At 44.5% G+C, this 16957-nt stretch overlaps 1 protein-coding gene across 2 annotated transcripts in view; it reads left to right on the top strand.

The window, feature by feature from the left end:
- LOC147635222 (uncharacterized) overlaps window positions 1-16642 on the top strand; it is a 56515-nt gene extending 39873 nt beyond the window's left edge. The window contains exons 2-10 of one of the 2 annotated variants that reach the window (XM_086802437.1): window positions 10839-11392; window positions 11484-11620; window positions 11702-11749; window positions 11840-11893; window positions 12450-12554; window positions 12645-12851; window positions 13024-13109; window positions 13772-15636; window positions 15738-16642. In XM_086802437.1, the coding sequence (XP_086658563.1) occupies window positions 10948-11392; window positions 11484-11620; window positions 11702-11749; window positions 11840-11893; window positions 12450-12554; window positions 12645-12851; window positions 13024-13109; window positions 13772-15636; window positions 15738-15790 (3000 nt within the window). In that variant the 5' untranslated portion in view covers window positions 10839-10947 and the 3' untranslated portion in view covers window positions 15791-16642. The remainder of the gene's footprint in view (window positions 1-10838; window positions 11393-11483; window positions 11621-11701; window positions 11750-11839; window positions 11894-12449; window positions 12555-12644; window positions 12852-13023; window positions 13110-13771; window positions 15637-15737) is intronic. The other variant, XM_086802438.1, reaches the window with a different exon arrangement.
- Window positions 16643-16957: the final 315 nt, after the last annotated feature.

The following is a 16957-nucleotide window of genomic DNA, read 5'->3' as shown; positions in this document are numbered from 1 at the left end:
CGTTTTCTACTACAGCATCTGTTGGTGGTGCGTTTCTTGCTCGTGGTGCTGCCAGACAAGTGGCTCTTCACTGTCTTCTTCCTCCACGAGTCCCTGCCCTTCCGGTAGGCGGTTCCCGGTGAATCTTGGACTGTTTTGCTGCTGTCCCGCCTCTTTCTCTCTACGGTTTGAGAGGGGGCTGATTGTTCCTGGTGCCTCGCTTTGTTGGAAAGCAATTGAGAGAAGTGTTTGAGAACTGAGATTTGTTCTTTGTTGCTGTGGATATGGTTTCCCCTTGTACGAACAAGGATGCCAAGTTGAAAGGACCCAACTATGCTCATTGGAAGCTTCAGATGCGGATCTGGTTCATCCACAAGGGTTTGTGGGACATTGTTAAGAGCACTTAAAGGAAGTCCGAGTGTCCTCAAAACTCTAGGCGGTGGACTCAGGATCAGGAGGATGAATTTGTCGTGGAATTACAAGACTGGGAGAATCAGGAATCAAAGGCGCATTCTGTGCCTGTGTGGACCATCACTGAGGAGGTCTCACCGGCAGTGCAAACTCTCACTAGTGCTCATCAGGTATGGTCAAAATTGGAGGATCTCTTTGCTCGCGATGAGGGTAGTTACCTTGCAGGGGCAGCTCTACGGCTTGTTATTTCTTGAAGGCAATTTCATGCAATCTTTTCTCATGAAGGCCAAGGTTATCCATGACCAATTACTGCGCCTCAAGTCCCTAAACTCCTTAGTCCTTGACACTTTCTCTCTCTATGTGTCCAAGGCTACTATAAGTGCCCGCGACCTTGACTAAAGTGCTCACACATACATCTACCACGTGGCCTACATCATCGGTGGCTCAGAGGTGGTTTTACTTTGTTGGGGCAGGTTACATTGGGTTGTGGGGTCTCTCTCTCTCTCTCTCTCTCTCAGAAAAGATGATCCGACTCCACTTCCTTTGGAGCCTCCATGAAGTTTGCCGATGTCGTTCCTTCTCCACTGGGTTTGCTGTAGCAGTCTCTCGCCATGTGTCCTGGCTTTCCACATTTGTGGCAAGTGAAGGTCCTTCCTCCTACTTGGCTATGGGTGTTGCTTTGTACTCTTCTCAGCTGGTTGCTCTTATCCTTACCAAGCTTCCTCCGGACTGTGATGTGATTTCTCGATCTTTGCGGTGCCAGGTCACATCCGCTTAGTTGGATTTTGATGATCTTAGCTCCCTACTTTTGGAGGAGGAGTCCGTTCTCATCTCACAGGGTAAGTTGAAGGTGTTCGTCAACAGTTTTGACCAGGCACTTTTCTCGGTTCAAAAGAAAGGTTGGAGTCACTGCTTATCTTGTGGGAAAAGAGGACATCTGTCCAAGGATTGTTTGTCCAAGAAGAAGGACAAGACCAAGGGCAAGGCTTCATCTCAGAGAAAAGACAAAGACACGACACAGGATAGTGATACAGATTCTAGTACCACTTCTAGGGCTTCCAGGGCGCTTCCAGCTTAGGAGACTCCAGATGGTGTGCTTCTCTAGTAAACATGCAATTTTTTCCCATGTGCTTCCAGCCACAAGAGGCTTGTGGGTGGGAGAGGGGGTTGATTACAGCTCCACCTACTTGTGCACTGGGACTGTGATTCGGAGTTCCAAGCATCAGACATCTGCTAGGACATGGTTATCTTTAGTACAACAGAGATTATGAATTGGATTTGTTCCAAGTTCATTATGAGGCTTTTGGGATGTGATGTGTTCCGTCCATTGTTGGGGATTATGGGTGCGGTGTGTCCAGCAGCTCATCATCTATTCTTGGAGTTCACTGCACACTTGTGTAGGAATTCGTGGCCAAGCAAAGTTCCTTGTTGTTCCTGGTGGCATCTTGTTTCGAGAAAACAGGTTGGTGGGTGCTCTCTCTGAGGTGATTCCAATATACACGGTGCTAGAGGGTCCATGATTGCATCTTCATCGACTTATCTTCTTCCGACTCTTGCAGACTATAAGTTGTAGAGGGGGCGTTAGAATTGTGTATCTCAGTGTTTTGGGGCTTTACTATTCATCTGGGATTTTACTGGATTTTCTCCTATTTATTCGTCCAAGGCCAGTTGGCCAGTTCCCTCTTGCACTATATAAGGAGTTCCCCATTATTGACTCATTCATCTATTTCCCTTGCACATAGTTCAACACTCAGTTGCTGACCATTGCCATTGTAAAGCTTTACTGCTGTTATAAAAGGCGATCTTGTCCAACTCTCCCAATCTCCTTTGCACTCTCTCATATGTTCGCTGTTTATGCTGCCGCCTGTGCTATCTCCTTTAGTAAAAGTATAAAGAAGGCCCTGTTGTGCGTTACCACGATCGACCTCACTACATGTAACAACTAGGATGAGATGGTTCCTTTACAAGAACTAATCCGAGAAGAGCAAATTGAATATATCCTAAGGAGCTAGAAATGGTTCTCGATCAACGTACTAAACATCTGTTACGACCCTGTGTTTTTCCCTCTGGACAACAAGCAGGTGGGCACAGGCACGGGCACAGGACGCACAGTGTGGAGAGGCATCAGCTGAATGTGAAAAGGAAACCCATGTTAGTGGCCAGCCCAGGTGTGAAAGGAGACAAAAGAGATTTTAAGTTTATAAGGTTTAGTAACCTTTGAAGGCTTAAAAAAAGAATATCTTATTATTTGGAAAAGCATGCGTTTCTTTTAATCTTTGCTTTTTGGCGTTTTTAATGAAAAGCACATAGCCTCTTTAAAAAGAGCGAAGGGTGGCAAGCATGAAGTGGCCGTATGGGAGATCGCCGTAGGGGAGGTCGCCGTGTGGGAGTTGCCTGTGGAAATTAGCTCCGCTACGCATGAGTTATAAGCGGCGGGTGGCGCTAATGCACGTATGGCTACAGGCGGCGGGTGGTGCTGCTACGCAAGAGCTAGGCAACTGCTGCTGCCGTCGCCACCAGGAGCTACTGTCACCGCTAGAATCTGTTGCTGCCGCCAGGAGTAGTGTTGACCGCTTGGGGTGCTGCCGTCGCCAGCAACTGCTACTGGTGCTGCTGTTACTACCACCGCTGCCCGGTACTGCTGCAACCTCCGTCGAGTGCTGCTGCTGCCGCCGAGTGTTGCTGTAGGCGGGTACTACTACTGACGGGTGTTGCTGCACTTGCACGCATGGGTTGCTGTTGAGTACTGCTACTGGGCGTTGTCAGGTGGGCTGTGAACAGCTCTAGGCACCAAATGGATTGCTGCCAACACATGGATATCAGGAGTGCTATATGCACGGGTTGCCAACATCCAGCGACCAGATAGGTGGGCAGCTAGGCTAGCTATCAGTTAGGTGGACAGCCAGTTGGGCGGTCAGATGGACGCCAGGTGTGGGAAAGCGGTGCAAAGGATGGGCACACAGCAATGAGTTTGACCAGGTACTGATGGTCGTGGAGCAGGTTACATGCATGTGTGGAAGCCGCCAGGCAGGCGAACTTTGGTATCGTGGATTGCAGGCCTTGTTTACGAGATTGGGATACAGAGGATCAAGCTGCATATGCACAGGATGATGTTCTTGGAAGAGATGTGTTGTTGCTCATCGACTTGGACTTGTGTATTCAGGGATTGCTTGACACGTCCTCTATCTTTCTCTCTCTAGGTCTTGGCAATCGTGATCTGATGGTTTATCTGTCATGGAAACAGGACATTGGTCTTTCGTGAAGAAACAGGACTTTGGTATCGAGGAAACAAGCCTATGGTTTATAGATACAGGTCTATGGTTTATCAGATACAGGTCTATGGTTTATCAAATACAGGTCTTTGGTTTGGTATGGAAAGCATGTCTCTGGATTCATGTGAACAGGTTCTAGTTTTCTCGAGGTTACACGTAAGCTGTGACTATAGGAAGGACATATGGTTTGGTAGAGTCCTACTGTTGTCTAGGAAAGGGTTCGTGAGATCCATAGTTCAGATGGAGAAGATCTTTTCAAGCAGGGAGGTGTCGTACAGGTGTGCCTTCTCTATGGAATGCTTTGCTGTAATAGCGAGAGTTCTTCTTGGGAAAAACCTTGGGTGAAAAGCAAAAAGGGATCCTATTGGTAAAGGATTCGTCAAGTTGTACTTTGTACTCATATTTGATCAAGTAAAGAAATACCGCGAGGGGCGCCATTGTTTTGGGGCCAATCGGCGTCCTTGTACTATTTGCAGGAGCATTCTAGCTCCCCTGTTTGTTTTCCTTTTTCAGGTTCCCATGGGTGATGAAGTGTTTTGTGTGCGAGTGGTTGTTCCATTGCCCGTCAGATTTCTGAAGGCCGGTTGCATGGTTCCATTGCCGGGATATCGTCGACTTTTTCAAGGAGGCGAGCCCATGGTTGTCACATCAAAAGCTTCAACATGTGGACAGTGAAAAGGAAGTACAAGAGACAGTGCAGGATTGTGTGTTTGCCTATATGAGATGAAGAGCAAAAGCTAAAGATGTAGCTCAGGAGAAAAGACACCAAGAACAGGAAGTAGGAACAAAGCAGTTGAAAAGTTATGGTGCAAGAGATGGATTGAAGGCTATGGCTTTTGACACTTTGTCATCGGTGGTATCTTCACAGAGGGTTCATGGGTTCGGAAGATAGCTTCTTTCTATGTTTAGCAGTGGTGATCTACTATGCTTCATTAGGAACTTGTGCTTACCACTTGGGTGAAGTGCAAGCAAGTTTTGCATGCCTGTGGATGTATCAGATGAGGCTCAGTTGGAAGCAGAGGAACTTGATGAGGTTCTTATTATTAAGATATAGGCCTTGGAGCCTTAGTAAACAAGTGAACAAGGGTGTAGAAGGTGTGTGGGTGTGAATGGTCCTAAGGGAGCCACCTAACCCTAGGCCACTAGCAAGTCTATTTAAAGGTACATGCCAGCATGAAGCTTAGTTGTATGTGTAAGCAACTTAATAAGCAAGAGTCATTCTTGTATTTTGGGTCTCTCTCCTCCACATCTTCTTGATCTAGCATAAGCACCACGTTTTCTCAACATGGTATCTAGAGCTTGGGTAGATTAGGTCTCATCTTGTGTGGTGTAGACTAGGTCATCTTCTATCCTGTTTTTTGTGGATTTGAATCCCTTGCTAGTGGAGGAGCTCTAGCATCTTGTGGAGGCCGAATCGTGGCGAGCTTTCAACAGAGAAAGTGTGAAGGACATCATGGCGCTTTGATTCGTACCACTAATTAGTGGGTTTCATCACTCGGAGCTACGACATTGCGACTGGTTCAAATTGACACAGTTTTTTGCCTGCTGTTGATTCCGTACAGCCGTTCCTCTTGTGCGTGGAAGAATAAGCCCCAAGACCTTAGGGCTTTTGAAGCCCATGGTCTGAAGGCCTTTCTACTCAAGTCTCAACCCTAATGGTGGCCTGACGCGTGCGCAACAGAGAAACAACCAGTACTAATCAGTTAAGTGCTCTTGTGAGGGTTTTTTTCCATATCCTTGAAGCGGTGGACATACACCATGAGGTGTTCATAAGCCTCATTGTCATCAAGCTTCATCAACATCTTCAAGTGCACAAAGCTTCTCAAAGTGTGCTTATAAGCACTAATGGTGTTGCTTAATACTAATAGTGTTTCTTAACACTAATAGTGGTCATAACCATCAAAGGAGGAGGTCTTTAACACTAAGGAGGCTCTTCTTCATCAGTATTGGAGGCCAAGCACACACCATAAGTGCAACATTATAAGTCTTCATCATCAACCTGCTTCTATGCTTACCTTGGCAAGCTTCCAAGGAGAAATGGTGCAACCATAAGCCATTGTCTTCATCCCATAAGCCAAAGAGGTTGAAGTTTTCTGGTTTTTCATCATCAAACTTAGTTCCTTAAGTGGTTTAAAGCTGGGCACATGTACACTAAGTGCTCATCTTTAATGTTTTTGTGTATCACCCTTGAGGCTCTTGTTTGTAAGAGGCATAGGCATGTCATAAGCCATATGCTCTCATTTCCCAAGCCCAAGGCATGTTATTCCGCTGCATACTCAGCATTTTCATCTTCTAAGATGAGTTTTAAGGTTGAGCATAGCATTTCTAAGTGCTCTACCTTGTTGATTGTCATGTTTTTGATAAACATTTCTTGGTATTGTCTTTGTAAGAGGCATAGGCAACAGTATGAGCCATGCTCTCACCTTCTTGAGCCAAGAACGATGTACCTTATTGGTTTGAGCATTTACCTCAGCCACTTACTCACTTTCATTAAGCTTGTACTATCAAACCGTAATGGGTATCATGTAACCAACATGCACAAAAGCTCTTGTTGTAATTATGGAGTAGACACTACCCTTGATCAATCTATAAAGCAAGTGGTAAGACCCTCCCTTTCCCATATAAATCTACCTCATAACCATTACTCTAAGGAATGCCCTCATTGTTCATGGAGGAGGTATGGTATGCAGAGAAGCATCAAGCATGTTGAAGGAACATCTATGTGCAAACCACTTAAGCAAGGGTGGCAGCCTTGTTTTGATCATTGTGTGAGAATAGTCAAGGTGGAAAGCATGTGGAAACAATGGCATGTATGTCCAAAGCATGTCAACTACAAGAGGTCAAGCAAGCACAAAGAGTGGGATGCACCATCATTAAGGTGTACATCTTCATCGACATCAAATAAAGACTTAGATGGCATCATTGTGTTAGCATCTAAGGCTCTAGGAACATAGTTGTAAGTCCTAGATAACCACACCACCATGAACATTCTTGTAAACCTAATGTTATAAAGGCACATTTTTTTTTTCATATGTCCAATACCACCCATTCCAAGCACAAAAGAGATTTTAAGTTTATAAGGTTTAGTAACCTTTGAAGGCTTAAAAAAAGAAAATCTTATTATTTGGAAAAGCATGCGTTTCTTTTAGTCTTTGCTTTTTGGCGTTTTTAATGAAAAGTGCATAGCCTCTTTAAAAAGAGCGAAGGGTGGCGAGCATGAAGTGGCCGTATGGGAGATCACCGAATGGGAGGTCGCCGTGTGGGAGTTGCCTGTGGGAATCAGCTCCGCTACGCATGAGTTATAAGCGGCGGGTGGCGCTGATGTACGTATGGCTACAGGCTGTGGGTGGTGCTGCTACGCAAGAGCCAAGCAATTGCTGCTGCCACCGCCACCAGGAGCTACTGCCACTGCCAGAATCTGTTGCTGCTGCCAAGAGTACTGCTGACCGCCAGGGGTGCTGCCCCCGCCGTTGGTGCTGCTGCTGCCGCTGCTGTCGGATACCGCTACCACCTCCATCCAGTGCTGCTGCAGGCAGGTACTACTACTGACGGGTGTTGTTGCACTTGCACGCATGGGTTGCTGCCGAGTACTGTTGCTGGGCGTTGTCAGGTGGGCTGTGAACAGCTCTAGGCGCCAGATGGATTGCTGCTAGCACATGGATATCAAGAGTGCTATATGCACGGGCTGCCAGCATCCAGCGACCAGATAGGTGGGCAGCTAGGCTAGCTATCAGTTAGGTGGACAGCCAGTTGGGCAGTCAGATGGACGCCAGGTGTGGGAAAGCGGTGCAGAGGATGGGCACACAGTGAGTTTGACCAGGTACTGATGGTCGTGGAGCAGGTGTTACATGCATGTGTGGAAGCAGCCAGGCAGGCGAACTTTGGTATCGTGGATTGCAGGCCTTGTTTACGAGATTGGGATACAGAGGATCAAGCTGCATATGCACATGATGATGTTCTTGGAAGAGATGTGTTGTTGCTCATCGACTTGGACTTGTGTATTCAGGGATTGCTTGACACGTCGTCTATCTTTCTCTCTCTAGGTCTTGGCAACCGTGATCTGATGGTTTATCTGTCATGGAAGCAGGACATTGGTCTTTCGTGAAGAAACAGGACTTTGGTATCGAGGAAAGAGGCCTATGGTTTATGGATACAGGTCTATGGTTTATTGGATACATGTCTATGGTTTATCAGATACAGGTCTTTGGTTTCGTGTAGAAAGTATGTCTCTGGATTCATGTGAACAGGTTCTAGTTTTCTCGAGGTTACACGCAAGCTGTGACTATAGGAAGGACATATGGTTTGGTAGAGCCCTACTGCTGTCTGGGAAGGGTTCGTGAGATCCATGGTTGAGATGGAGAAGACCTTTTCAAGCAGGGAGGTGTCGTACAGGTGTGCCTTCTCTATGGAATGCTTTGCTGTAATAGCGAGAGTTTTTATTGGGAAAAGCCCTGGGTGAAAAGCAAAAAGGGATCCTATTGGTAAAGGATTTGTCAAGTTGTACTTTGTACTCATATTTGATCAAGTAAAGAAATACCGCAAGGGGCGCCACTGCATTTTGGGGCCAATCGGTGTCCTTGTACTATTTGCAAGAGCATTCTAGCTCCCCTGTTTGTTTTCCTTTTTGAGGTTCCCATGGGTGAAGTGTTTTGTGTGCGAGTGTTTGTTCCACCGCCCATCAAATTTCTGAACGCCGGTTTCAACATCCAAGGCGAAGTTCTTATGATGAGTACTTGATTCAGTTGAGGGGAAGTTCTGAGAGAGAAGCTATGTGGGAATCCGTTCGAAATTTGAAGGCCTATTTTCTTGAGTTCATTGTTGAGGACATCAGTGGTCCTTAAGGGGGAAAGTTATGTCCGCACTAGGCACCTAACGTAGCCTGGCTAGGGGACGACTACACACTAAGTAAAGGAAGGCTTTAAATGGGAGGCATAGTTATTTTAAAGAACTTTGGGAAAGCACTTATAATAAAAGCAGGGCTAAGTTTAGGGCCCAAGCTCCTATTTAAGTGAGCCCAAGGCATAGTGCTAGGACACGATCGTCTCGTCTGACTTGGAGCCTAAGGCCCAATAGGATTGCTCACTGCAAGGACACCTGCAGGGTGTTGCTTGGTGGTATGGGACACCAAGTCTTACTGCGGGGGAGCTCTACCTAGGGTGTAGCTATGGCCTCCAGCTTGGGGGTGAGTCCGGACAGATTGTATGGTTGGGAGGTGTATCCAAATGCAAGAAAGAAGATTGGAACCTGTACCTATTTGCTGAGCAAGAGGGAGGTTTTTATGTCCTTGCCTTTTTTTTGGTGAGGCCTCTTGTGGGCCCATTTGATTTTCTTTTCCTCCACCATAAGTTTACGTCTCAATTCTCTGGATGCAAGTGCTTGTGTTTGTCACTTAATTGATTGATTGAGGTGTTGTGTCCATTGTTGTGCCTTCGAATGATGAGTAGTGTAATTGGGTCAAATTTAGCTTAAAGAGGTCTATATGCCTACGTATCGTCGTATTGGCTTTGTTTTCTGTTGATTCTAGATCTCATACATGTAGCTTCTGGGTCTTCCCTTTACCTCTATCTCATGCACTTGATTAGAGAGGTAGTTTATGTATAGATTGATCATGTGTAGGGGATATTGAACTTGATTTTTATGATAACTTGTAGCAATAAGCTAGAGAGCAAGTTATAATAGAATAATTTGTTTCTCTAGTCGTAATGTCCTTTTGGTTTCTGCATTGTCTTTAGTATCATTAGTACTATGGACAATAGCTATGATACTACTTTTCTCATTGACCTGATACAGCCACTAAGGGTCACCTCCCAATGAGGTTGACGATGTGTTTTTTTGGGATGAAATATAGCACCTTATCCTTTGCCTTTCCCCGTGGGAAAAAACTCATTTACTAAAGTGATTTTTATTAAAAGCTTACATTATGCCGCAAAACTCATAGAAATCAAGCATCCTTGTATGCTTAGCCACACACTTATCTATGATTGCATGGCCATCCCTTATGCCAAAATTTAGGAGAAATTCTCGACCTTAAAATTTAAGCAACGGCCATGCATGCAAACAGCTCATACTTTCATATCCAGACCCATATTGATAGATTGGACCTATAACTAGCGCATCTACTTAGACATCTCAGCATTGTTTTCGCTAATATCAAAGATTCAAGTGTGTATCTCTGTTCTTACTGAGGGAACAAGTATAGTATCTTGCTCTTAACAGAGATGCAATTGTGTATCCTAATCCTTCGTCATGAGTCATGAGAAGCAAGCCTCTCTTCGACGAGCTCAAGCTTGGAATAAGGTGAGGAGCCTTGTTATCAGCATGTGACACATGATAGCTAGTCACAACCATGATCCATGTCATGGGCTAGTGGAAGTCCTTGACACCCACATCTTAAATTACGTGCAACTGCTCCCTTATACAGGCTTGTCAGCCCTATTAATAACTTTTCTTTGATGGATTACTCCCAGTGGGAAGTAAGTAAGTCAGTCATGCCAAGGATGCAAAACTTTTTTGTTAAATTGTAGGTGGCGTGTGGGCATTCAGATTGTTGGTGCAACAACTTGCACATATTGAACTTGGGAATAATGTAGAGCATTGTCTGGGCCACTTATAACCCTTAGATTGATTTGGGTCTTTGTAAGGACTTTTGTTGAACAATTGCATACTTTAACCTTTTTTTTTTGTTAGTAAGAGCTAGGAGCCCTGACCCAACTAAACTGTGGTTTGCTAGCTAGTTGACAGTTAAACACAGCAGCACAAACATGATTGTAAGAAACATTTGCTAATGCATAAATATGTACAACTGTATGAAGCCTTTAAGTTTGAAGAAAATGAAGACACACACTGAACGTGCTTAATGTTGTGGCTTCCTTGTAGGCTTTTGGATTAGAGGCGAAAAGTGGTGCCACTTATAACCCTTAGATTGATTTGGGTCTTTGTAAGGACTTTTGTTGAACAATTGCATACTTTGACCCTTTTTTTTTTTAGTAAGAGCTAGGAGCCCTGACCCAACTAAACTATGGTTTGCTATCTAGTTTACAGTTAAACACAGCAGCACAAACATGATTGTAAGAAACATTTGCTAATGCATATATATGTACAACTGTATGAAGCCTTTAAGTTTGAAGAAAATGAAGACATACACTGAACGTTCTTAATGTTGTGGCTTCCTTGTAGGCTTTTGGATTAGAGGCGAAAAGTGGTGCCGACTGAATTTCAAACAGAAGTTGCAAAACCTGGGTACAGGTGTTGTGTGGTGCAAGGTCTAAGGATCAGTTGGGTTAGAATGCTGGTCACTGGCAAGCCCTTTGTTAGGACATTTGCTGACTCGTTACCAGATGTGGAGATGAAGGCTAAAGAACAACAGGAAACACTAGATAACCTGATCAGACAAAGCATCATCAACGATTCACTCTTGTCTTTTAGTAAAGCTGGTGAGAATTCTGTTCAGTGGATTCATTGGCTTGATACAATGAATCAGCCGAGTTCAAACAAGGGTACAAAAGGTTCAAATCTGGAAGTAGGGTTGGATGCTGAAGATAGTAAGCGGGAGGAGATACTTGGATCTGAGGTAAGGGCAGGAGATGGGCCTGGTACCAAGGCTTTCTTACATTCTAGCATGAGAGGCGGCAACATGTCTGGAAGAGGTCTTCAGACGTTTGGAGATAGGTTACATTCAATGAAGTTTCCAGAAGCCATGGTCGCTCTTGCTCAAGCAGCAGCCAAGGGTAGTAAGTACTTGCCGGTGGATTTTGTATTTTTTTCTTAGGTTTTGTTTGCGAGGAGATGGCTATTGAAATGCAGTCTTCCACTTGGTTGCAGATCTTCCAGGATGGCCACTAATGTCAAATAAAGTACACATGCAAAAATGCGAGAAATGCACTCTAGAGTTTTACTCTCCTTTCAATCAGCGGAGGCACATGCGGACAACACATAGACGTCATCTAAAAGGGGACAAGGTTAGTGGTCATCTGGCTGGTTAGTCATGGCTCCATATCATGGCTTGAAGCACTCATGCTAACTCACTTGTTCTTGGTCAGGAGGATTCAAGAAAAAAGAAAGAGCAAGTTGCAGCTTTTTGGGACAAGGTAAGGCAGGCTGGCCGCCACTATATGTTCTAATGCTGATGTCACGCACTATCTTCCATTTTTAGTCACATGTTTTGGTGGTGATTGCAGCTGACTCCAGGAGAGGCTTGTGAGATTGTGTCGTCCAAGAATATTTTTTTGGGGGTAAAATTTATTGCATTTTGATTGCGTTAATTTGCCGAGCCATGAAGTTATTACAGTCTGTATTTACGACATAGCTATGGGATACATGTGAAGCATGTGGGTTCTGGGTGTTTTTGTCTTTTGTGGTGGTGGGGGGGTCTGATGGAGTGGAATGCGTTCTGGCTGTTTGAAATGACATGTTTCAACCCATTCAGCAGTTGCTGATTTGGCTGTTTCTCCAATACCACCTACCCTTTCACCTACAAAACTCCCTGCCAGGTCCAGTTTGTTCGTTCTTTTCTCCGTTTCTCCAACACCTCCTACCCTTTCACCTAGAAAACTCTCCATCCAGGTCCAGATGAGCTGTTTTTTTGTTCTTTCTTTTCTTCTATCTTGTTTGTCCTCCTCTCCCTGCCTTTCCTCTTATGTTTTCAAACATAAGCATGCTTTTGCCGTGTTCCTCTCCTCTCTCTTGTTAACTTGAGGTTTCTGAAAATCGTGTTTGTCTCCATCCCTGCCCCTGGCTTCTCATAACTATGATTTTTGAATTGAGAGGCCTGTAATGGCGGTGTTCCAGGATCTTTCTGCTGCTTCTATAGTACGAGCCCTCTCAACTCAGCTACAGCAACCTGGCCTGCTATCTTTACCTCAGTCTTACGTTAAAGCAGCAACAACACTTTTGGTGAGAATCAGAGTTAGAATTTTGAACTGTGGATTCTTTAACGAAACTTTCTTGAGGCTATCAATTTTTCTTAAATGGGGTGACATGCAGGAAATTGTACAGAACAAGCGATCACGATTTCCTCTACACTCACAGGAGTTACTCTCTATCCTTGATGATGCAAGTGAAAAGAATCTTCTTTGTGGGGTCACCTCTTCTTCAATGCAGAGGTGCATCTTTGACAGCGAACCTGGAAGAGTTGGGCTTGATACAAGGAATCTTGTTGGCTCTCTAGGGTTTCTTGTAGAGCTCAGGCTGGTATGTAAACCCAGTTGCCTTTCTAGTTTCTACTAGCGCTCGGTAACGTGGTTGGTATCCATAGTTGCAAGCGATTCAAGTCATTTATGCTTCTGTGTGGCCTTGTGGTTGTCAATGCTGTATGAAGATTCATGTGGAATACAAGCTTCAAAAGTTTTGAATGTCTGATCAGGTGAAAGCCTGGATGGCGGAAAAGGATGTTGAGGCATTGCGGTGTCAGAAAGAGCTAGTGGAAGAAGAAGAAGCTGCTCAGAAAAAGTAACCTTCACCCAATGTCAATAGATCATTAATTGAGTATCAGTTTTATTTTGTGCTGGCTTATGCTGCATCACCTGTATATCTATGGATGCAGAATCTCTTCATGCAGAATGATAATGCAAGTACGTCTTTCATGGATTGGTCTAGAAAGTGCCTGAAAAATCCCAGAATTGGTCTAGAAACATCCTGGAATCCCTGTTAACGTATAGAACATTTGAAATTCACCTATTTTCCATCATGAAATTTAGACACTTTGCATTGTGAAACCTGATTTCTTGGTTTTATCTTCTCTCTGAAGATTTGAATAGAGAGACAGTCTAGAGCCCAAACTTCACGATACAGTGCCTTTGAGGCGGGTTTTCTTTTATGAGGCATGTTGCGATTTGATAGCAACCTCATTAAAAGAAACAGAGCTGAAAACGTAAGGTATGAAATGTACGAAATGTTTTGAAAACATTTTGTACTTTTCCCGGGTATGAAATGGGTTTTGTTGCAACTATGAGTGAGCAGGATCGTTTGGATGCTCATGCTGCTATGTCTGAAAAGGAGTTGAAAGAGGAAAGTGTGTTCTTTTTTGGGGGGTGGGTCGGTTGGGGGGGGGGGGTTGGGACAGGGTTGATTGTTTTATATGCTTATTAAAGTTGCTACTGATGGTTTGTCAGGCGGGCAAAACTTCAGGAAAGGAAACGCCAGAAGAAAATGAGACAAAGGGAGTCAAAAGACAAGGAACGGAACTCCGGCCTACAGTTGCTAAATGTGGATCCTTTTTCCAGAGGAAATGACTCAATTCATGAGGAAGGGGATGACTCTCCAACTGCCTCACAGTCGAGCTCACCATCAAGTAGTTACTCTGGGAAGGATACAGGTTTTCTTAGGGATTTCAATGATTTCGAAAGCTTGAATCATGGAAATGCTCAAAGCAGTGGGCTGGATGATGAGCCAGATAAGCATTCTGGTGACCAGCAGGATAGGCCGAGGCCTGGTTTAGCCTCACCATTTAGGAACAAGAACGCCCTTGAGAGACGTGAGGATTTTAAACATCCTGGTGGGTATAATGAATCTCTTTCCAAGTCTTTTGGTTTAAATGAGGATAGCTCATATGGGGCATGTCAAGAAGTCGACTCTCAAACTGGTTTTTCTACTTTTAGAGGAGAGAGTGGAAGGTCTTTTAGGGCAGCTCATGACAAGCCTAGTGTTGAACCCAAACTTGGGGGATGGGGTTGGAGGGAGAGGAGACAGGGTGATTTGAATGATTTCTCAAGCCATCCCAAACAACCGTGCAGCTATGACAGGAGGCATTATGATTACTCATATGGAGGTCAGAGGGTCTTAAAAAAGCCGGTTGATGTGGCTGGAAGTTCTGCTTCTGAGAATTTGGGCTCTTCAGGGGTGTCTGCAATGATACCTGCCACTAGATATGGTCAATATCGTGAAAAGTATTCAGGTATTAAGCGCCCTTCGCCTAACACAGGCAGTAGCAGCCATGCTGTGTGGACAAGAAAAGCACCACAAATCTCCTCAGATTATCAACAAGATGAAAAAAGCAAAGGTGGCAATGCTGAACTTGTGAATGAAACACCTTTAGACATGCAGTTAGTGTGTTCAAGCCCTGCAAGTCCAGAGAATTTCAAAGCATCGAGCCAGACCTCTCTTGCCTTTGTTACTGTTGCAGCTGGGGTAGAAGAGCAAGCCAATCCTGAAGATAGTCGAGTGTATGTTGGTGTTCCCACACATGCCTTCTCGGACACTGTCTCAGATATGGATGTGGGAAGTGATATTTCAGGAGGAGAAGAAGACATTGCAAGTGGGGCACTTGTAATTGGTTCTGTCACAATTTCTTTGGAAAATGTTTGCTCAAGTTGCCTCACGCATACCACGCTTTCCAGCGACTCTCTAGACCTGCCAACAAGTTTAGGGAAAGATGGGAGTTCTCTAGGAGATTCTGAAGACGTACGTTTTTTTTCTGGGGAAGAAGTCACTGGCATATTTCCCTTCGGTACCGCGGATGCTTCCCTAGATGTTTCTAATGATGTATCTGTGAGTGCAAGGGATGAGACAGATAAGCAAATGGGGGAAAGCTCCACTTCCCGAAACTCTTCATTGGAGCAACTTACTAGGCATAGCCACAGGCCATTTGTATCAAACAAGCCTGGAGTGCCAAAAGTGTGGCGGCCTGTTACTGCAGTGGAGCTCAATGGCCACGTCTCTGGGTCTCCTTTTGAAACAGAAATTGCTGAAGAGCGAACATCAGATGCCGTGAGTGATGCTTACAGAGAGGAAGGTGCAGATTTCAGAAAAGTTCACGCTATTGAGGCTCAACAAGGTGTGTACAACAGCTCAGCTGAGGATGCTGGTAGCTCTTTGTATGCAGATAACCTACAAGAAGATGAGCAAGAGACAGCAGGTTATGGTATTCTTGAAGGAGCTTCTCATGGGGACCATCTGGCTGAGCAGGCTCAGACTCAAGGTGGAGGAGAGTTTCATGCATCTACTCTGTATGTTGACATTGCACACTTCCTCTCTCATCGTAAGTTTCTGTATCTCTTGAAATGTGTGTTTTTTTTTTTTGGGTTTACTTGCTCTAGGTGTGGTCATCATGGATACTGAACAAGGCTTTGTTTTTGACAGGCTGGGCAAATGCCATCTCAGCTTCCGATTCTGTTGACATGCAAAGCATCTGAGAGATCATGATGATGTACGCAGGGATGATGGCATATCAACTGAACTTTTCCCAAAGTGATTGGGAAGGGTGCCTAACTAGCAGAGCTGACTATCACTGGTATGATGTCAAAGCCGGATACTTTGCTAGACCGAGATGAGGAGGTATTAGTGCATATACGAAGGGGATTTGTATGGGGTTTGAGCAGTGCTTCTGATGCTTTATCAGGCAGGCAAAAGCTCACTGAAGATTTTAATAACAGATTAAGGATTTGCGTGGGGTTTTAGTTTCACTTCGGGTGTGGGCGAATGCTCAGCAACTGGCCAGGGAGTTGGTGCCATCTCTTGTCCTGCAAGAAGGCTTTTCTTATCTACAGTTTGAAGCAGAAAGGAACTCGAAAAAATTGTTGCTGGATGGGTCTGGATAGAATACAAAAACTTTTGGTTTTCGGAGGAAAAAACAGATTTTGTCTAATTGTTTTGCATGGTTGTGGCTTGGGGGTGAACTACTGAATTCACGTCAAGGGTGGCTCCATAGCTACTTACAAGAGAGCATCAATGTCTGGTGAAGAGGCTATTGGCTCATTATTATATAAATGAAGTCTACAGCTTAGCTTGGCTCATGGAGGCCTTGTTCTGCTCTGGCCCATTATAGTCATGACGGACTGTAAATATGGCAGGAGAGGATTTATTCGTGGGTTGGGTCCTTTAGCATCTTTTCATGGATGACAGGTTTTGCCAGTGTTAGGCTTGCTGTGTCGGATGCAAAAGGCCTTACATTTATTTATGAGAACTATCTTAGTGTTTGTGTTGGGCATGAAGCGTTCATATATTATTATTAAACACGAAGTTAACAGGACTCTGTTGTGATGAAATCCAGTTGGAAGGTTATCCCAAGTGAGGTAAGAGTGGGTGAGTGAAAAGGAAAAGTTCATTTTGATCAAATTTATATGGCTTGAACTTAGAACTCGGAGGTTTAAAGCTCATCAAAGGATCAGGAAAAGCTTCTTAAATTAGAGTGATTCGACTACCATTAGTCCATCCAAATGGCAGTATTCACAACACAGCAAATAAGTAAACAAAGAAAAAATAAATTAACATTATATTAATAGCATATGTATATATATGTAAGTATGGACACACACACACACACACACACACACACACACATGCATAGATACACACACATA

This window comes from Cibotium barometz, chromosome 9 (genome assembly GCF_041138505.1).
Source record: "Cibotium barometz isolate CiBa-2024 chromosome 9, ASM4113850v1, whole genome shotgun sequence".
Lineage (NCBI taxonomy): Eukaryota > Viridiplantae > Streptophyta > Polypodiopsida > Cyatheales > Cibotiaceae > Cibotium > Cibotium barometz.
Note: the sequence above shows the minus strand (reverse complement) of the source record. Positions and strands in the feature narration are given on the sequence as shown.